Consider the following 13607-nt stretch of genomic DNA (forward strand, 5'->3'; position numbering starts at 1 on the left):
AAGTCGCTTACCTCTGACATATAATAACTCCAGATGGAGTGAAACCAAATCCAGACAAAGTTAGTGCCATTCATAAATTTCCGATACCAAAAAAATCAGAAGGAAATTAAAGCATTCCTTGGACTACTAGGGTATTACAGAAGATTCATAAAGGAATTTGCCAAGCTGACCAAACCCTTGACCAAATGCTTAAAGAAGAATGCCAAAGTCGTGCATTCAGCCGACTTTATAGAAAGTTTTGAAAATTCCAAGAAAATTCTTATTATTGACCCTATATTGAAATATCCAGACTTTAGTAGGCCCTTCATTTTGACCACCGATGCGAGCAATTTCGCACTAGGAGCTATACTATCCCAAGGACGAATCGGAGAGGACAAGCCTATCGCCTATGCGTCAAGAACCTTCAACGACACAGAACAAAAGTACTCAACAACAGAAAAAGAACTCTTGGCGATCGTTTGGGCGACGAAGTATTTTCGCCCGTACCTCTACGGAAGGAAGTTCACTATCTATACGGATCACCGACCACTACAGTGGCTCGTTGACAGAGCCCAACTCAAAATTAGTAAGACGGAGACTTCGCCTCGAGGAATATGACTACAAAGTTGTATACAAAAAAGGAAAACACAACACCAATGCTGACGCACTCTCAAGGGTACAAATTAATTCAATGGAAATTGATGCTAGATCCACCCAAGTCGACAACGACCCCGAATTAGACCAACTCCTAGGTGATCTCATACGGATGGAAGAAGATAGTCAAAACCGATTGATCACCCCAGAACCTATGGACACGGGAATACGACAAGAAGAAATTTTTCGTGCACCTGATTCCCCACCGATTATTCCGGAACCAATGATTGTTGAAAATACGATACCACCCGAACCATCACCAATGCCCGATATTTCGGAAACTACTCTAAATTCCAACCAGTGGATCGCAATATTCCCAAATGAAACAACGGCCTCGTCAGAGTGTAACAACGAAGAAGAAACGTCATCTCTCGAAGGGACCTATGTGATCGAAATTCCAGAAACCTGTAAACTAAAAGTAGACATCACCATTCTACAAACCCACAAAAACCCTAAAATTGAAACAAAAGTTTTAAAATTACCTCATCTAGATATCAAACCCGAAGAGAACCTGTTGAAAAACATTGAAGAAACGCCTCCATTTCGACTCGAATCACTGAATCTTGACGACTTGAAGAGTATCCAAAATCAAATGGACCATGTACGGGACAAACTTCAAGAGGAAGAACCATCGTTTCGTCAGGTATTAGTTTGTGGACAATATTCCTGTACATCGTTATGATCTGTCTCGCAACATCCCTGATCTCAGTTCAACTAATGAAGAAACTTGGACCGCCTAGAAGAACCAGACAGGATCCCGATACAGAAAATCGGTGCATACCGATTGAAGATCTTAGGATAGAAATCAGGTTTGATAAATCAACCCTAATTTCTAAACAACGAGGGGAGGTGTTATGTATGGACAACCCATGTTATAGATATAGCCAAGGCCAATTCCCGGAGTGCATTAACATTAAGTATCTCACGCTGGATACTAGGAATTAAATAGACGCTGCAATTCTACCCAAGCTTACCCGATATTATAAATATGAGTTTTTCTTTGTTTCAGTTAGTTATAATTGTACCTTTGGCTTTGACATTGCTAATAAAATATAATTGCAACTCAACTTTGAGTTTTTCGGAAAATTTTTATTTTTAAAAATCAATTTCGGAAGCTCCCAAACTTAATTTGTACCTTGAATAATGATTATAAACAAAAATGAATGAAAATCATGTATTCATACAATGATGGCATTCTCTTCGTGAACTAACAGGGCCATAAAACATTGCTTATTGTAACGATGACGCAACTGATGTAGGCAGCACCACCTCATGTCGATAATGGATGATGAAACATGGTAAACGAATCTGCAAAGCGAATCGATGTTGGTAGTCCAAACATCCGATAATTCCCAAGGTTCAGCATTCTCAATCGAATAGTCAATCACTAGAGTTTTCAATTCAGCATCGGTCAAATCCAGCATTTTCCCAAGCATTATGAAGTAGAAACTGTGGGCACAGATGTCCGCAATTAATTCGGTCAAAATTTTGATATCGATCATTGTTACATGTAATCAGTGTACCCCTTCCAAAATATCGTACCAATTCCATTGGAGGTTTGATATTACCAAAACTGTCAAAATATTGTACAGCATTGCCGTTTTTGAAGTTTGCTCACCAATGAGAGCCTGCATTCAATTGAGAATCCAAGTTCCATACAGCATGTTCTCGCAGCCAATGACCACAAATTGGCAATGTGTCACGCATAAAGACTCCACGAAAATGTGGTATTTTTGATTGATGGGCACATTTTAGAATGTTCGAATCATATAATGCTCTATGGGGTAGCTTCAGTAGGAGTTTTTTGCTTTTTCAAGTGAATACCTCGTCCTTTGTATTGATGTTGTTTTTTCAGGAGCAGACCATACCCTTGGGAATTTTTGGCGTAGGTACAAACGGAAACAAATGTTTCATAGCTTTATTGTGACGTTGTTTCCTTTTCGGCATTTTTTGTATCTATCACGGTTTTTCCGAAGGCGCTCGTTCTCCCTACTAATGTACCCAAAACTGAAAGGCCTGCAAATATGAGTATGAGTGGAACGATTGCTCTGGATTTTGATTCGATTGGAATAACTCTCGGTATACGTATTTTCTTACGTCCTCCAGCTATACAGACGGCCATTTTTGCCGCCTTTCGAGCATATGCCGCGGATTTCTCAACGTCATTCGTGGTGGGCTCCTAGTTCTTGAATATATTTTGCAAAATGATGCGTTGAAATGATTTCACACTTACCATTCCTAATTTGCGTTTGGACTTCATGACTCCGGTGACGACTAGAGTTTTTGCTAAGTGTTGCGTGTTTAGACTTCACTCGTTACCACGCCTTTCCTCAGAGAGCTCGATGTCTAGCTTCAAGAGACGTATTTTGCGAATATGCCAGGTCGTGTTGTTTATAATCCAAGTCCAATGGATTGATACCAGGATCACCTCGTGCAAGACGTTCTTTTAGTTTCTTACCAGGACCGCAATACGTATAGCCATGTAAGTGTAATTCTGATGGTAGGTCATTGATTAATGTATTGGCGATACCTTCTCTGTGATAAGTCAACATTAGGAATGATGGATGACGTCAATGTGTACGCTACAGTGTATCTCCCAACCACCGATTAGAACATGGAGGTCGTTCCGCAAAACAATACATTACCATAGATAAATTAAAGACTATTTGGATAATGGTGTCGAATATCGAAATAATCACGGCAAATTGTTGCCTAATTCCTTCCGTGCCATCATATGTGGTTCATCCGGGTGTATAAAAACCAACACAGCATTATCAAGTTGCGCTATCGACACAAGTATATTATAAAAAAATTGAAAGAGTCGTTTATTTTCCATTTTAAGACAACGAAGAAATTCGGAGTCCAGAGGCGGCTAAATAAAATTCGATATTCATGTTCAAAAATGTAGCCTGCGATGGTCAGCAGAAAAGTCATGAATAGCAATCCATTTGCCAACATAAGGACATTGATGCCATCTATCTGTGCCAGACGTATTCCAAAATACCCACACAACTGATAAGCGACAATTGCAACATGATTGTATTGTTGGTGAGACAAGTATGGAACTTTTATCATTATCAAGGAATATGATCTGAATGCGAAGCGATATCAAAAAGGCTTCGACAAGTTCATGTGTAAATAGAGAATAACGATTTTTCAATAAGAAACCGCTCAGTGACGTAGTCGATGTTGTGCGCAAAAACAAAAATTAGAAAAGTATAAGAAAAACGAATCTAGCTCTGAAATTGGGAAAGTCTGAAGAGGATGAATCATTGCAAAAGTTTTTCCAACCTATATCGACATTACTGAAGAATAAAGCTGTAATCTTTTAAAAATGACCATTAGAGGTATGGTGGTGTCAAATTGGAAGAGGAAATGAAGACGGAACCATTCGATCAATCTCGAGCATTTGAAGAAACACAATTTTCACCACTTGAATATATTGCTGAAATGGGAAAGGATGACGATTATGATGAGGTATTCCACGAGTCGCCATCACCACCACCAATATACAGATCAGTTTATGACGAGTCCTCATCGACATGGATCCTTGGTAGAAAGTACATTGACTTTGATAGATGTGGAAATATTAAAACTGAAGGACTCTCTATCGAAGGAACTCCAGTACTATATAATTTAATCTTCCTTGATTAACGTAAAGACTATAATGAAGAAGAATCAAGCCTCTTATGAATGCCTTTTAGAGGTAACACAATTCCACCTGAATGTCAGAGGATTCATGAAGGGAACTCAAAAATGGAAATGGTCCGATATAATTAGACCCATGTTCCGGATTCAAACACTTGTAGGGGTTACGATAATCTAGTGAGCAATGATGTAGTTGGTTCCATCATTCTACAGACGATTGCCATCGACACTCATCGTTGGATATAAAATGAGAATATGTATTGGACGATCCGATCGAGTTATGCGATAGTTTGGATCTGATTATAGCTTCGAAAGATGCTGTTAATTCTTCTTCTCACGAAAATGAAATTACAGCTATATTCAATGAATTCAAAGAAGCCAACATTATTCAGTAGAAAATGATTCAATATGAGATGTATTTTTTATTTGATGAATTAAAATGTAGTGCTATAAAGCGTTAATTTCTGTCGCGAAAACCCGCATCAAATTTTGCAGAAATATAATGCGATAAACCGGTCATTTCGGACACTTTATTCGCATAAAAAATCATTTCTTTTACCCCCATTTCTTGCAGAAACCTATAAGATTTGCATTATGACATGTCACAGAAAATAATGCAGAATTGTCACAAAAATCGCTCCGAAAAAAATCGAAAATATTACGAGATGAAGCGTTCATTTCTGTCGCTGTAATTGCATGAAAAATTTGAACGCGCTGAAACTATCATTCGAGTTGTGGAAACCACATCATAAAACGCATATTACTAGTATCATATCTGTGTGTGTCATATTTTCAGCATGGCTATCGACAAGTTCAGGTGTAGCTCCAATGGGAAGCGAGAGCATCCTACATCATCAGTAGGCAGTGGTGGAGGTTTGATACATATACCCGATGGTAACATTGATTTTGATAATTTGAAATTGTATAATGTGAAAAGACCTACAAACTCATCAGACGCAGTCATTAAAGAGTACGTGGATGAAGTTGAGAAAAACGTCACTACATTCATGAGAAGAAATATGACAAACTTTGATAGGAAATGATTGAGTTCACAAAAAATGTAAGCAGTGATATGCAAACTCTGAAAAATGATGTCATCACACTCATCAAGATTGAGATTAATGAGTTAGGCATTGAATTTTATAGAAAAAATCAAACAGTTAACGCCGACCTATTTAAAACAACTCAACACGCTACTGAACAGTCCCAAAAGTTGCATTAAAAATTCAACCGTCAACATGAAATCGATATCGAACCTATCGGCAACGATCTATTGAAGGGATTGAAAGAATTTACCAATTCAATTCACGAAAAGATTGCCGAAATTTTGCAATCTATGCAGCAAACTGATATTTTGACCAAGAAAATAAAGTTGAAAGAATTTTGATCTGACGTTGATTCGCAAATATTTACATTAGGTCTGAATGTTGAAATTTTGGAATTCGCCATAAAAAAAAGTCTTCAAAACCTTTCTTCAGTGTAACAAATTGGATTGTTCTACAGCATCATGCACAGTTATGATTTCCAAAGACAAGATTCAACTTGTGCGTGAACTGCATAAACCAATTAGAAAATAATTTCCCCAACGTCGTACCATTATCAAAGGAATAGATAATTTATGGCAGATGGGCTTGGCTGAGATGTGATCGTACGCTCATCAAAATCGAAATTTCAAACTTATTCTAGCCGTCATAGACTGATTTTCGAAATTCGTGTGGACTCGACCGGTGGGATTAAAAACGGAACGTTGCACAAAAAATTTACAAAACCGATTAAGGGACAGAATTTTACAACAATGAATTTCAAACTTTTGAGTTATGAATGGGCGACCCTCATTGACATCCATCAACAAGTAAAGCCAAATTTTTCTGATTTACAAATCGATGACTATGTAGATGAATATGATCCAATGACAACACGATGTAGGGATTACATTCACGTCAGACAGTATATCGAGAGTAATACCAAATATGTTTCAATAATACACACAACACAAGTACACAAAAACTTGATGATTGTGATCATTACTCTATTCATCGAAAACTGAAGCTTATCGTGCGTTCCAACTTGTTTTATTACTCTGGCGTGGTAACGAAAGAACATTCGAGAATTTTTAGTATGAATTTTCACAATAAACAATCGTTTTCATGCATATAACACAATAATCGTTGGTATATAATCTGCCCCTCATCATATTTCCTCCTCGAATCAATGCCAATTTGCTTATCACATATTCATTTTCCCGTTTTTGACTTTATCGATAATACGTGATAGCAATAATTATGCATGCCTGTTTCATATATTTTTATCGACTTGAAATAAAACACAAAATTCGAATATTCGATTATTCACTATTCCAACCAATTTATCCATTCCTCATTAAATTCCATAATTATTTATAGTACAACTCTGATTGAATCAAATTCTAATATCGTAGATACTATGATGAGAATTCTATAAGGGTCAAATTCCATTTATGACTCATTTAGCTTTGCATGTTCTGGAATAAATTCAACAGTTTTTGTATCTACTTCTCAAAAACCTTGGAGTATCAGCCTGAGTTTATATTTGAAAAGGGTATTACTTGGAACTCCGCCTACAGAAACTGCTAACTGGTTGTCAATGAACCAATCAATTTTCATTGTGTTCTATTGCATCCATGATCGAAATTATTGGTCTTCACAGAAATTGTCATGAATTTCACACCTATTGGTACATTTACGTACAAAACGTTATTCATCATTGCAGTTGAAAGCACAGAATCCATTTCCAGCATTGACGCTGACATTATCTACACTGTGAGGTTGAATTCATCGCGATGAATATCTCGTTTGAGGTACTTTTCGATCAAGCACTCTATCTTGATTATCTGAATTATCCAACTGCTTCAAAACAATTTCCTCTTTTTAGAAAAATTAATTATCTTTCTGTAATTAATGAAGACGTTCCCAAAACTCTACAACTTTTCGTCTATATTCTTCAGATACCATTTTATCACTGATTATTTCAACTGGTCAATGACATTAACATACTTTCGCGTGTTTTCTTTGATATCCTCCACCCCCCATTTTCCACCTGACAACTGAAAAATGACAAAGGCAGCCATGTTTTTTCTTTTAGGTTATCAGGCATGTTTTTTTTCTAAAACGCTGCACACCCTGTATACATCAATTGCAGTCATTTCTTTCTTAATGCTCGCAACCATGCGGTGCGAGCCCTGTAGGGCATTCGATTGATGTGTTTTGAAACAACACCCTGTATGATTTTTCGACAAGCAGCCGCCATGTTTTTTCACGTAATCAGCCCCGTTTTTTTTAACGCTGCACACCCTGTGTACCTCGATTCCAGTCATTCAAAAATTATTGAAAATCAATTGATTTTGTATTCAATGATCATTGAAAATTCAAAATATAAAACCAAAAAAATCTTGATTGTTTTGAAAGAAATGTGAAAAAAATGATGGAAGTAATGGATGATGAGAAATCATTGAACTAATCATATAGCTTGTTGAAATAATATTATTGGATTTACTGATTACTACATAAGAAAACATAAACAAAAAATTAGATAGACAATATTGTGAAATTCATTTTTTATAAAGCTGAAATTTATTTTATATATAGCATTACATAAGGACATATTGTAAAATAATAGATAAGGCAAATTGTAAAATAAATTTAGGTGTGGTATACCTGTATGTGTGGTAGACCTGAATGGTATATACCTTTATGATATATCTGTAGAGCATAAATAGCGTTAGCTTCGCGAAGTTTCCAGTTCAATCTTCCTCTTGAAGATGATCGAAACACGTTTCGAGGTGTTGAAAATAACGATTTGGTGTTGGGAAAAACTCCAGTAATATTCATTACTACACCAAAGGTTCCAAAGAGTGCATCATAATCAATCAAAGGTGTTGATCACAAAAGTGATGGAGAAATCATTCAAATTATTTTGACTGAGAGAAGATACATCAACCTGAAACCTATCAACACCCTGAAAATTTGTTTTCTTAAATGAAAAATTGAAAAAACATTTCACATGCTATAAAAGAAATCTATTATCCTGAAGAAATCTCAACATTATCAGAAGTTGAATTGGGAGGTGAGCCATCAGTAATATTAACAAATAAATAATTCTATAAAATGAATACTTGTTTGGGAAGACAAAAGATCCAATTGATTTTTCTATTCATGATAAAAGTTATAGAAGTTTCACAACTAATTTCATTTGAGACACATACATGTTGTTTCCTAAGAATTGAGTTTAGGTTTGAATGTTCAACCTCTTTTAGCAACGGTAACTAGATACGATTAATTTCCACAGAACTATCTAGGAAGTGAAGATTTGATTTTTTTTATATTCATTCATTTATTCCCAAGAAACTACATTGGTTTATACAAGGAATTATTTATATAAGAAGTATTCATACATAAATATATAACTTTAAATGGAGATATTTCAGAATTGGTCTAATTAATATCAAAAATAACAAACAAATAGTATTACGTTAATCAATGAAACAAATAGTTCCTGAGGATAATTTGAATTTTTTGTGTTGGAAAATTGCACTATTTGTAATTATTTCTTTGTAAAATATAGGTTTTCTGGAAAATGCAGATTTGGGATTTTTTGTAACAGATTATTGAGCAGTTTTGTTTTCTATGTTCTATAAATTTCATATTAAGATGTTTTTCATTTTTTATAACGGACCGCAGAAAAGTAGGTACATACTTTTGATTTATAAATATAATCGATATCAAGTTAAAGCTTTGGTTTATATAGATTTTCAGTTGGTTCTAATAAATGTAGATGAATAAAACATTCAACAGCTCTATTCTATAAAGTTCTTAATGGTCAAAGTTGAATTTGAAGCAGTTATGCATATACTAATCGATAACTGTAATTTTGAATGAATGGGTGAGAAGTAAATTAGCTTCAAATGCTTCAAAGAGATATAGTTCCTCATTTTGTCTTTGGGTGAATTCATGTGAATTCATTTGCAACGAGCTCACTAAACTACTGGAAGTTGAATTGAAAGTTTCAGACATTATTAACTACTGACCCATATCATTCACTTCACACCTGAACAAAGTATTCGAATAGACAAAAAAAAAACGCTAACATCGTATGTTCTCAAAATATAATATTATATCTGACCATCAATTTGGGTTTCGTGAACAATTATCTACCCAAGGCGCAATCTTAGCTCTTACTTCAGAAATATAATCATCTCTTGATGACGATAAACCGTGCCTATGCGTTTTCATTGACTTGTCAAAAGCATTCGACCCAGTTGACTACAACCTATTACTGAAAACACTATAACATATTGGTATAAAAGGTGATTGTTTTGGCATGTTTATATTTAAGGAAAATTAATTTAAGTTTTCGGCAACACCGCTCTCGGTTTTGATAGAATAAATTTACTTAGTTGAGTAGTTTAGTTTTGAAATTAGAAATATTCGGAACGACTGGATCGGAAAAGAAATAAGATACGCGCTGGTGATTCTATTGTATAGTATAGACTAATGTGTGCATTGTTCTTTTGTTGAAATAAGTTTTCTTCAACACTGCTTCTCCTAAAACTCCTTGATCCATTCCTACTTTGCCATAATAGTTTCCCTGAAGCAGTTGGATCCAACAGCAAAAAACGAGAAAGGGGTAAGTCTCAATCCTGGGTTTATTTAACCATCACTGAGTTATTATTCAATGTATTCTGTGTTTTGAGTTTATCATATCCATTACAGAACATAACAGTGATTCTCTGGACTTGTTCAAGAGCCATCTCGCCAATAGACTTTAATGTGTAAAAATCGATGACATTTCGAGTGACATACAAGAAACTGTCATGGGAGTCCCCCAATGCACAGTTCTGGGGACAATTTTATTCAACATATATGTTAATGGACTATATTCCATCAGGAGCAGAGGTAAAATATTGGACTTCGCAGATGACACAATTGATACAGCAGATAGCTGGGAGCAACTGGAACATGTAATTAAATCTGATCTGGTTTTGATTAAAAATCGGCTCGAACATCAATCATTGACAGTGTACCTAGAGAAAACTCACTATATACCTTTCAGTTGAAATAATTCCAGCAAACCTTGTTTTTAACAACTGAAAATTGATCAATATGTAATACTTTTCGAATCTGAAGTGAAATACTTAGGAGTAATATTAAATGGGATGCTCATACTCAGTATATTTGTAATAAGTTGCGTTGCATACTTTTTAAATTTAAATTTTTGGTAAAAATGTTAACGAATTCTAACCTCAAAGTTTTGTACCACATACTTGTAGCGAGTCACCTGAGCTACGGAATTGCTTGTTGGGGAGAAAGCTACCATACGCACCTCTGTCCGTTTGAGGTGCTCCAAAACACGTTCCTGAAATTAATATTGTCTAAACCGCCTTATTATTCAACTGAAACTCTGTTCAACGCAGCAAAAGTTTGCTATATTCGCCAGCTCTTTTATTATAATATTATCATCTATCACCATAAGAACAGAAACTTCGCTCTACCGACTCACTTGCACAACACCCGCAGAAAAATGATCATGTTATTCCTCAGACACAAAAATCAATTTTCCATCACTCTTATACTTACCTGGCTCCGAAACAGTATAATACTATTCTTGAGGAGATTCGTACTTTCCGAATGATTCTCTTGTTTGAAAAATAATTAAGACTATTCATTTTTTGTCAACCTATGATAGTAGATTTCAATTTTGTTAGCAGAAAAAATACTTGAATTCAATGTACATCATTAGATACTATCATTTCAATTAGGAAATCACAAACTACATCGTTTTATTTATATTATATATTTTATTGTGTTCCAATTATAGTGCCATTTCCTTTCACTAGTATATATGTATGTATTATTCTTCCCATTTATTTAAAAATTTTACTTCTATTTATATTATATTATACGTTGTGTAACTGAAATTGCTACTTATGATAGTTATATTTCGAACCCTCAAATATCCTTTTCACTATCATTAATGTTATAGGTTTAAATTCATATCTATATATTATATATGTGTTTTGATGAATTCTTGAAATTGTATTGTTTCTGTTATACGAAGCAAGTGATCTTGCACTTATCGTCATTTAGCTTTACTCAACTATTATAATTATTATTATGTTGTGTGTTGAATATTACTGGAGTTTTTCCCCAACACCAAATCGTTATTTCAACACCTCGATACGTGTTTCGATCGCCAAGTGATTATCTTCAAGAGGAAGATTAAACTAATCATACTTACAAAGCTATCCTTATTTATACCATTCAGGTATACAGGTATATCATACAAAGATACAGTTATCTTCCTGTTCTAGGTACCTGCATCTTAAGTGTCTTAAATCAATTTTACTGTGTCCCTATGTAGTAGTCAAGTGAATTTAATAATTCAAATATTCTAAGCTATATGACTTTTCCTTATCTACTTATCCTTATCTACTAGTCTTAAATTAATTTTACAATGTGTCCTTATGTAAAAGTTGAGTAAATCTAATGATTTGAATATTATAAGCTATATAAAATCACTTTCAAAATATTGTCCTATCTACTTGTCTTAAATTAATTTTACAATGTGGCAATATTGTGAAATTAATTTTATATAGCTTCGAATATTTCAGTTATTAGATTTACTTGACTATTACATAAGGACACATTGTAAAATTAATTTAAGTCAAGTAGATAAGGCAAATTGTAAAATTAATACAAGACACTTAAGACACAGGTTCCTAGAACAGGTAGATACCTGAATCTATGTATGGTATACCTATATAACTGTTTGGTATAAATGAGGATAGCTTTATAAGTATGATTGGTTCAATCTTTCTCTTGAAGATGATCACTTGGTGATCGAAACACGTGTCGAGGTGTTGAAATAACGATTTGGTGTTGGGAAAAAACTCCAGTGATATTCATTACTACATCAAAGGTTCCAAACAGTTCATCACATGTTGTGTATTATACATCATCATTATCATTATCATTTTATGAAGAATCCCAATGATTCGAGCTAGCTTTTTCTGAATGATATCGATCTGAATATTCCAGGAAAGAGTTCCATCTATATGTGAAACTAAAACCTGTACCAGGACTATTTGGAAGGTGTTGCCTTACATGACTTTTTATCAATAAACATAAATAACGATTTTTCAAAATACAAAGTTATTTTGTGTATATTGAGCGAAATATCTATTTGTTTCGAATCGGCTTCCATTTGGTGGTGTATTGGTTGTGAATCTTGTCTACAATAGATCAAAGTTGTATCATCAGCAAATAGTTCCAGTTTTTCAGAAAGCTGTAATTCAGAAATGGAATTTATATAAATGAGAAAGAGTGAAGATCCTAATAAAGATCTCTGCGGTACTCTACAAACAACTGTTTTCAAGAGCTACTCTTATTTTCCAAAAACAGATATTGCTTTCTATCACTTGAGCAATTTGTTAAAAAAATTATCATGATTAACAGTGTCGACAACTCCATAGAATTCCAATGGCAGAATTCCACATTGGAGATCGATGACTTCTTCAATGAAAATTCTAAATTGTTTCATAATATTCTATTGATTGAACATTTACTAAAACAATGATAAAAATAAAAACAACAATAAAAATTGATTGGCGCTCCGGGGCGACTTCATTGATTCCAGTGGCGCATTTGCTTTTTCAGCTGCAGGAAAACCCGGAAAAACCTGCAGCACCACATCATCTGAAGATCTTGATATATTCCATCTCTCAGTATTCCCTACAAATAATATATGACGACCTGACTATACTTTTTTAACTCACGTTTCATAAAGAACAAAAACAAAGAAAGAACAAAAATCAGCTGGATATCAATCCGATGAAAATAATTTCATCCCATTTTGGTCCCATAATTTTTCTATGCTTTACAGAGTAAAGACACGCCCGGAGAAGCCATCATATGGCGGAACACGTGTTGCGTTTTTGTAAAACTGTTTAGTGAGAATCTCACAATTGTGCCCTACGAATAATATATGACGACCTGATTATACTTTTTCAACTCACGTTTCATAAAGGACAAAAACAAAGAAAGAACAAAAATCAGCTGGATATCAATCCGATGAAAATAATTTCATACCATTTTGGTCCCATAATTTTTCTATGCTTTACAGCGTAAAGACACGCCCGGAGAAGCCATCGTATGGCGAAACACGTGTTGCGTTTTTGTAAAACTGTTTAGTGAGAATCTCACAATTGTGCGAACTGAGTATTAACAAGTTCTCACCTTTCAACTCGTGATTCCTATACATGTAGAGTTTCTGCTAGGAATATATTGAAGAGT

General features: G+C 34.6%; 1 protein-coding gene across 2 annotated transcripts in view; it reads right to left on the reverse strand.

Moving 5' to 3' along the window:
* Positions 1-13607, reverse strand: part of LOC111513771 (succinate dehydrogenase [ubiquinone] iron-sulfur subunit) — a 62895-nt gene that overhangs the window by 35067 nt on the left and 14221 nt on the right. Inside the window, exon 4 of one of the 2 annotated variants that reach the window (XM_074176888.1) lies at positions 12382-12600. The exons of the other annotated variant lie outside the window; for it this stretch is intronic. Within the exon in view, the coding sequence (XP_074032989.1) occupies positions 12397-12600 (204 nt within the window). The 3' untranslated portion in view covers positions 12382-12396. Of the gene's footprint in view, positions 1-12381; positions 12601-13607 lie in introns of those variants that run through there. 2 annotated transcript variants of the gene reach the window in all.

Source organism: Leptinotarsa decemlineata, unplaced genomic scaffold, assembly GCF_025532065.1.
Source record: "Leptinotarsa decemlineata unplaced genomic scaffold, Ldec_3_MD MMD2_P_RNA_scaffold_14, whole genome shotgun sequence".
In the NCBI taxonomy this organism is placed as follows: domain Eukaryota; kingdom Metazoa; phylum Arthropoda; class Insecta; order Coleoptera; family Chrysomelidae; genus Leptinotarsa; species Leptinotarsa decemlineata.